At 49.4% G+C, this 9,053-nt stretch overlaps 1 protein-coding gene across 1 annotated transcript; it reads left to right on the top strand.

Moving 5' to 3' along the window:
* Positions 1–7,118: 7,118 nt before the first annotated feature.
* On the top strand, positions 7,119–8,621 carry LOC132211820 (membrane cofactor protein-like). The gene is given in 2 exon segments (XM_059656431.1): positions 7,119–8,140; positions 8,143–8,621. Coding segments are annotated over 2 exon segments (1,023 nt in total). The 5' UTR covers positions 7,119–7,191; the 3' UTR covers positions 8,217–8,621.
* The last annotated feature ends 432 nt before the right edge of the window (positions 8,622–9,053 follow it).

Genomic DNA, 9,053 nt, shown 5'->3' with positions numbered 1-9,053 from the left:
ATGCTTGGATCCTTAATTCAGCCCCAAATGCTGCTGTCCTAAGCGAGTTCATACACTGATTCCTGCAACAACATTGAGCACCTACTATGCATCAGTGCCTGGCACTGGGGATAGAGCCTGAACAAAACCCACAAAACACCTGCCTTTATTGACCTTCCTTTGTTTGTTTGTTAATCCTCCCCAGAGGATATTTTTTCCGTTGATTTTTAGGGAGAGTAGAAAAGAGAAGGAAAGAAACACATAGATTGGTTGCCTACTGCAGGAGGCCAGACCCAGGCCTGGCCGGGTTGGAGCCTGCAACTGAGGTACTTGCCCTTGCCCGGAATCGAACCTGGGACACTTTGGTCCACAGGCCTACACTCTTTCCACTGAGCCAAACCGACTAGGGCGACCTTACATTTTAACAGAGAGGCAACAATTAAACAAATAATAGATGAGTAAGTTAGATAAACCATGGGTGCTATGGAGAAAAATGAAATAGGGAATGTGGGGAGGGGGTGTTAACTAGAGGAGTCAGGAAAACTTCACTGAGAAGGTGAAGTCTGAGCCAGGACCTAAAGGAAGTGAGGCAGGAGTCAGTGGGGAGGGGAGGAGTGTTTTCCAGGGAGAGAAAAGTCAGAAGTGCAGGGCCTGAGGGGAGAGAGTGTGTGGAGCTTTTGAGGAAAGGCCTGGAGACCAGTGGAGCTGGCGCAGAGCAAGCCAGGGAGGAGTAGAGGAGATAGGTTGGGGGAGGAGGGGCGGCAGGGAAGGGGGGGAGGAGGGAGGAGGCTAGGAGGGCCAGGTGAGGTTTGAGTTCCACTGGGAGGAAACCACTGGAGAGCTGGCAACAGAGGAGAGGCATGATCTGCCCGTCTTCACACTCTGGCTGCTGTTAAGTTAGACAAAGAGAGCAGGCGGATGCTCTTGAGGTTGCTGAGAGATGGTGATCCAGGGAGGTGGTGGTGGGGGGCGGGGGGAATGGGGAGAGCTGGTGGATTCTGGCCTGAAGGTCCAGCTGACAGGCTAATTGGAGCCTGAGCACCTGGAAAGGGGGAGTGCCCTCAACTAGAAGACGAGGGGGGAAGTGCGTTATGGGGAGGGGGAGGTGAAGGATGAATTATGGGATACACTAAATTTGAAATGCCTATTAGACACCCAAGAGGATGTCAAGTAGATGGTCAGGTTTGTGAGTCCGGAATTCGGAGAAGTCCACACTGGAGATAGACATTGGAAAACCTTGCTAATGGATGGTGGTTGGAGCCATGAAACTAGAAGCCATAAAATGCCAAGGAAGGGAGGGGTCAGCTGAAAGCCAAGAGATGTGGCTTTCAGGAGCCCAGGAAAGAAGGTGAGTCAGGGAGCCAGGCTGACCCCTGTGCGTAGTGCCACAGCTGAGGCCAGCGAGACAGACCTGAACACTGACCTCTGGTTCCACGGTGGGGACCTGCCTGGTGTGCTGATGCCGGGTTGGGTTGTCAGATGGGGACCCTGGATGAGGGCGCATGGTGGTGCCACCAGGATAGATGGTTCCTGTCTCTTTGTAGCCCAAGAGGGGGTTACAAGCTCATTACTGACCTTGTGAGCAACAGTGCACTCACCTGTGAATTTGTGCTAAAGATTATAGCTGCCTCGTGGGATTACACAAGCAATAACTGCACAGATCTGCCAGAGAGAGAGAGAGAGAGCGAGAGAGAGAGAGAGAGAGAGAGAGAGAGAGAGAGAGAGAGAGAGGTACTTTAAAGTCCACTTACTCTTTGCTCCTTGCACAGCTTTTCAAGGGTGGGGGAGCCTCGGAAGAGAAATATTTCCTTAAATATAAAACCTGAAATATGATGACTATTATTTTTGGCCTAGCCACTAGTTATAGCAGCTCTGTTTAAGAGTTTGGCCCTTTATGTGTCAGATGTTTAGTCCCTAGAGATCTTAGACCAGCCAGGACCATCACAGCTAACTAGTCCGACCCAGCCCTCCTGAAGTTAATCCCTTGGAAACCACCCCTGGTAAGAAGTGAAGAGCTCAGGATCGGGGTTGAGCAGTCCTGCTGGATTCCCAGCTCCAGCCCTCCCAACATGGAGGCCTCAGCCATTATGCAATCTCTTCAATCTCAATTTGTTCATCTATAAAGTGGGGTGATTGCTCTAGGCCCATCGTCGGCAAACTGTGGCTTGCGAGCCACATGCGGCTCTTTGGCCCCTTGAGTGTGGCTCTTCCTAAGCCTTAGGAGTACCCTAATTAAGTTAATAACAATGTACCTACCTATGTAGTTTAAGTTTAAAAAATTTGGCTCTCAAAAGAAATTTCAATCGTTGTACTGTTGATATTTGGCTCTGTTGACTAATGAGTTTGCCAACCACTGCTCTCGGCAGCAGGGATGGCATAAGCATGATGTGAGAGATGTTGGCAGAGTGCTCAGCTCTGAGCGGATACACTAAACACCTGGAAGAGATGTCTGTCTAGCTCAGTGACTGATGTCTGCCAGCCACAGGGATGGGGAGCCCACCACCTCCAAGGCAGACCATCCCCTTAGGAAGAGGCCAAGACGCATGGTGGTCAAGTGTGCAGAGCTGGAAGGCCTGGGTCAGAGCCTGGCCTCGCCCCTCACTAGCCGTGTCAATGTGTGCTCGTTACTTACCTCGTGAGCAACAGTGCACTCACCTGTGAATTTGTGCTAAAGACTGTAGCTGCCTCATGGGATTACACCAGCAATGCAGGTGAAGTATTTAAGAAGCATGCCCAGCCCGAAGTCAACCATGCTCTGCACGTGTTCCCTTCCTCATATGGAAAGTGTCAACTGCTTCCATCTGAACAGAAGTAAACAAGTTCCCTTGACATCAAAAAGGGCTGAAGGGACATGGGAATAAATAGCCTCCGCTGCATCTGCCTGTGCAGTTATGTCCCCTGCACCGTGTGGGAGACTGTGATTAGCTCTCTTCAGGGCCGAGATGCATAACCCATCACCTGGGCATTAACCAGAGACTGAGGAAGGTGCTGGACCAGAGGAAGGCGGGCACCTGCGCCATGGGATTTCCCCCTCCCGCCTCCACCCGCCCCCATTGCACAGCTGCTCCTTGCTGGCTTCCATGAGTTCTCCTCCTCTCTCATCACAAACACACTCCAGTTCATACAACAGGGCAGATTTGAGCGTGTATGCGATGTTACCTGTTTGGTAACAGCTCTAAGGCCTGTGTAGAAACAGGATCACCCACTTCCTCACCGGCTCCAACCCAGAGGCCAGCTCTGGTGTGTGTGTCAGAAGCAGGAAGTTGAGAAGTAAGAGTCAGAATGATCACTCACCGCCCCCACGCCCCGTCCCTGTACCCGGGGCACTTCTGCTTATTTCCCCAGGAGGGCAGTTAGTGAGTGTGACAGGGGAAGAAATGGCGACAGAGGGATGGTGGCCACCCTGCCCTAGGTCCAGTGGCCCAGGCGGCCTCATGCTGATCATGGAGACAGGACCTGTCATCTCTGGAGCAGCAGGAGCTAAACCACCCAGCTGTAGGGTTAAGACCTATTGGGCCCTTGTTAAATGCCTAGCACTTGCTTTAATCAACCCAGAACCCTGTGAATGGCTCATACTCCTGCTCTTTACAGATGAGGGGACTGAGGTTTCTGAAGGTTAAAGGACTTGTCCAAGGCCTGTGGCCAGCCAGAAGCAGCAGAGCCAAGACTCACACCCTGGACTGTCTGATTCCAAACCCCACGTTCCCACGGGCTTGCCGGTTCTCTGCTAAGTGGCAGAAGTGGCAGAAGTGGCCGTCCTGGCTGAGCCTGCTGACTGCTCTGTGGCAGTGCCCTGGGCGCTGGCTCCGAACAGACCCAGGGACGCCCCTTCTTCCCGCTTCCGACCACCCTCCTGTCTTTTCCAGTCACCACCTTCAGAACCTCCTCAGCCATCCTCAGCCTCCGAGATTAGCCAACACCATTTTGTGGTTTGTTTTTTTTTAAACTTAACTTCTTATTGCCAAAATTCTTCAGAATTATTTCACTGAGGTGGAAGCTGCCATCAAGCGTCTGGCCAGCCTGCCTCTGAAGGCCCCACACCTAATCTCTCTGGGCTTCTATTTCCACAGTGATGATGTGGCTCTCGAGGGCGTTGTCCACTTCTTCCGCTTGATGGAGAAGCAGAAGTGAGAGGGCGATGAGCATCTCTAAGAGATGCAAAGCCAACTCAGTGGCTGCATCCTCTTCCAGAATGTGCTGCTGCCCCCTCAAGATGAGTGGGCAAAACTCAGGCTTACAGAGAAGCTGCCATGGGCTTGGAGAGGAATCTGAACCAGGCCCTTTGGATCTGCAGGCCCTGGGTTCTACCCGCAGACCCTCAGCTCGGTGACTTCCTGCAGAACCACTTCTGGAGGAGGAGGTGAAACTCATCAAGAAGATGGACGACCACCTGACTCACCTCCATAGGCTGGCCAGCCCCCTGGGTGCAAAAATCAGCCTGTTCCTAGGTTATCAGCAGGGATAAGAAAAGAAAGCTAATTCTTTAGATAGGAAAATGGGCCATTCCTGTGACAAAGGCTGGAGCAAATGGGGAAGAGGAAGGAATCATAGAAATAGAACAGGGTGTGGGAAGGAGCTGCCAGAAGTCAATGGGTCCAAAGCAGGAGGGGAAGAACTTCAAAATCTTGCCATACGATACTTGCTGGGCAAGTATCTCTTCGAAAAGTTCACCCTCAAGCAGGACTAGGAGCTGTTGGAGCTCAGAGGCTTTTGAGGGGCCCCTCTGCATTCCCCTGGTATCTGGTTTTTGCCCGAGCCGCTCCCCAAAACCATTAGCCATTCTTTTAAACACCCTGGAGTCCTCGCCCATGCATTGGACCAAATGGAAAAAATAAAACTTTTTGCAAAAAAAAAAAAAAAAAAAAGTTCTGCTCTATGAATTGTCCATCCATTAGCTCTAGAGATACTTCTTAAGCTTGTGCTCATTTGTTCTTTCACTCAACAAATAGTTAGTGAGCACCTGCTATGTGCCAAACCATACCACATGCTGAGGTTATGGTGGTGAATGGGACAGACACATCTCTGTCCATATGAGGCTTACATTCTTTGTGAAAGAGATAATCAGGAAACAGAATCTCATAATAAACAAAGATACAAAATCATTTCAGGGAGCAAAGAATGCTACAAAGGACACAAAACAGCACTGAGGTACAAGCTAATTCGGGGAAGAGTTCTTAGGACATGACTTTGATTTAAGACTGGACATCAGCCCAGCTGGCATGGCTCAGTGGTTGAACATCGACCTATGAACCAGGAGGTCACAGTTCGATTCCCAGTCAGGGAAAATGCCAGGGTTGCAGGCTGGATCCCAGTTTGGGGCATGCAGGAAGCAGCCAATCAAAATTCTCTCTCATTATTGATGTTTCTATCTCCCTCTCCCTTCCTCTCTGAAATCAATAATATGTATAAAGATCAGACATTGGAAGGAATGGGGCAAAGGAAGAGCTCATAAAAGAACTTATAGAAAAAAAAGCAAAGAAAACAGCAGGTGCGAAGGCCCCCAGGTACAGCTGGGCTGGCATATTCAAGGAACAGCAAGAAGATAGCCAGTGTGACCAGAAGGGTGGGAGATGGAAGAGCCACAGGAGATGGACTTGGGAAGAAAGGCAAGGTCCAGATTAGGAAGGACCTCGCAGGTCATAGCAAGACACTTGGGTTCTCTCCGTAGTGTGGTGAGAAGTCACTGGATGGTGTTTGACTGGAAAGTGATATGATCTCATCTAGATATGTGAAAATGGACTGTAGCACATCAAGGCAGAAGAGGGAGACCCAGCGGATTGAATTTAATCCATCTTCTACTTGATTGCCTGTGAAATATGTGTGGGGGCTGCTGTCATATTCCTCATAAATCTTTACTTCTCCACTAAATGTCTCCAGTTCCTTCAATTATTCTTCATATGGCAAAGTTTTGAAGTTCTTCCCCTCCTGCTTTGGACCCATTGATTTCTGGCAGCTCCTTCCCACACCCTGTTCTATTTCTATGATTCCCTCCTCTTCCCCATTTGCTCCAGCCTTTGTCACAGGAATGGCCCATTCTCCTATCTAAAGAATTAGCTGTCTTTTCTTATCCCTGCTGATAACCTAGGAACAGGCTGATTTTTGCAGCAGCAGGATGGGGCAGAGGGGGATGTTGCAGTGGCAACAAAGGGCTCAGCCAGTCCTGCCAGGACCTGCGAAGCTGGGATAAGAGTTGTCTTGAGTCAGGGTAAGGGGGCCCAGGACCTGTATCCCCATGCCAGCCTGCCAGTGGTTACAGACTGCTTTGGGAAGGGGCACAGCACGGGAGAGGTGGCTCTCTTCTGCAAGCAATAGTCCCAGGAGCTGGAGAACGAGTTCTTTGTTTACAGTGCGGAACTGGGTGGCCTGTCACAGCATCCACTCAAATAGGCAAAGACTGGAACTGGGCGAGAAGCAGGAGTCGGCCTCTGCATCATCAGCTTTCCTTTTCTCTGTGCCATCACCCAGACATCTCTCCACTCGAAGGAGCACGCATGGCCATGGGCATTTCCGGACCTGTGTTCTACCAGCTCGGTTTTCCCCCTGGTTCCAGCCAAAATCCAGTGTTGGGCTCTTACTGGCTCAGATAGGTGACTATTCCTTAGCCAATATTGTTATTATAGGGATAACACTAGAGCTGCTGTAGTTTATAAAAGATGTAAATAATCACAAACAGTAGCACTTCACCTATTGCACAGATTCAGTGAAATCGTGAATAAAAGTTCAGTGCCTGGAATGAGTAGATGTCCAATCTAGAGCTGCTGCTGCTACCATTGTTAGGCTTTAGATAGGTGCAGAGGCTTGGTAGCCAGCATGGAACATGACAAAGCTGAAAGTGAGTTTGAGAGCCAGCGAGTAAAGCACAGGAAGAGAACGTGGAGAGTTTCAATGTGAGAACAGTCAGCAAGCCTGAGACTGCAGAGGGGTTGAGCATGAGAGTCAGGAGTTTGGCTGTTGTTCTGTAGCCCGCCGCTACTGCAGGTGGGTCTGGCCTGCAGCCTTTGTATCCGCTCAGGATAAATACAGAAATTGGGAGTAGACGCCCCTTTCCCTCCTGGGCGAAGGCTCCGCCCCGGCCCGCTATTGGCCCCGCCCCCGGCGTCGCTTATGCTCGGCCTTGGTCCAGGCCACTTGCGGCTCCGCCTTCAAGGCTTCTGGAATGCTGGGCTGCGGGGTCGGGCGCTGGTCAACGGCTTCCCGCTCGCCTCCCGGAAAATGACGGCTTCTTGCGGGCCTCGCAGGGCACCTCGTCGCCGTCCCTTCTCTTCTTGGAGCCACTTCGTTGGGAATCTTTTGGTGACGCTCGCGCTCCGGTTACCCGCATCCACCGATGCCTGTGATAAGATACCAAGATATAACTCGATGAAAGCCAAGGGTAATCCTGTGCCCCCTGTAAGTGCTGGGTTCGCAGCAGACTATGAGTGCCGCCCAGGATACAGGCTTATTGTTCCCCTTGTTCGTCCCACCACTACTGTGTGTCAGCCTGATGGCACATGGGCACCTCCTCTCCGGGAGGCTTGTACAAGAAAATCATGTCCACAGCTGGCAGAGCCCATCAATGGCCGCTTAGATGGAACTTTTCAATATGGTGCACAGGCTAACTATTCTTGTAATGTGGGCTATACCTTAGTTGGAGCACCAGTTCTACGTTGTGAACTTGCTGGAGATGGGAATAATGTGGCTTGGAGTGGTGACCCCCCACAGTGTGAAAAGATTTTGTGTCAGCCACCTCAAAAAATACTCAATGGAGAATTCAGCCATAGCCACAAGGATACATTTGAATATAATGAAGTAGTAACTTACAGTTGTAAGCCTTCCCGTGGACCGGATGAGTATTCACTTGTTGGGGAGAGCAAACTGATTTGTTCTGGGCCAAACAAATGGAGTAGTGACCCCCCTGAGTGTAAAGTGGTCAGATGTGGCTATCCGTCACTCCCTGATGGAGAGCTCGTGTCAGGATTTCGAAAAAAATATTACTACAAAGCAGAGGTTGAATTTAAATGCAACCAGGGTTATTCCCTTGAAGGCAGTCGCAAAATTGTCTGTGAAGCTAATAGTACCTGGGTACCCGAGATTCCTCGCTGTGTTTCAAGTAGTCCACGACGTCCCACTCCTAATGAAACAGCATCTCAATCATTAGGTACAGGAGCCATTGTTTTAGCTGTTGTGGTGTCTTGGGACTCATTATCGCCCCCTGGATGTACTATCAGAAGAAGAGGAAAGGGTTGCAGAAAAACTGATGGGGGTTAAACTTGCTGAGAGGGGAAAACAGAAAGCACTGCTGCCTACAGCACATACCAGAATAAATCAAGCACTCCAGCACAGTAGACACTCTGACTGGCTTCCCAAAACGCTCTACCACTTCATCTTTTTTAAAATGTCAAGGCCCACATAAATTCATATGGCTACTATGCAAAACAGTATGGAGGGCCCTCAAAATTAAAACCAGAGCCACCCTATGATCTTACAGAAATATATCTGAGTGAAGAGAATCACTATGTGGAAAAGATAATCTTCTGCCCCTCCCTGTTTATTGCAGCACTGTTCACAATAATAAAGACATGGAAGCAATCTGCAGTGTCCTTCAACCAGTCAGTGGATAAGGGAGATGTATGCGTGTACAGTGAAATACTATTCAGTCATTAAAAAGGAAAATGTGAAAAAAAAATTGAGAGTAAAAGTTATAGCAATTGGACAGAACTAAAAAAAAAAAATCTAATAACAAAATATTGTGACCTGTATTTGTCTTATTTCATTTTCCTAGAATTTCATTTTTATTGTATTTTACAAAAACAATGACCATGATGAATTAGAAATGTTTTTATTTATTTATTTATTTTTAAATATTTTTATATTTTAGAGACAGAGGAAGGGAGAGGGAGAGGGGGAGAGAGAGAGAGAGAGAAACAATGTGAGAGTGGAACAATGTGAGAGTGGAACACCGATCAGCTGCTTCCTGCACTTTCCTACTGGGGATTGAGCCCACCACCCAGGCATGTGTCCTGACCTGGAATCGAACCAGAGACCTTTCAGTGTTGGGACAATACCCAACCAACTGAGCCACTCCAGCCAGGACT

The sequence above is a fragment of the Myotis daubentonii genome, chromosome 11, assembly GCF_963259705.1.
Source record: "Myotis daubentonii chromosome 11, mMyoDau2.1, whole genome shotgun sequence".
In the NCBI taxonomy this organism is placed as follows: Eukaryota; Metazoa; Chordata; class Mammalia; order Chiroptera; family Vespertilionidae; genus Myotis; species Myotis daubentonii.
The sequence above is the reverse complement of the archived record's forward strand: the minus strand, read 5'-3'. Positions and strand labels throughout refer to the sequence as shown.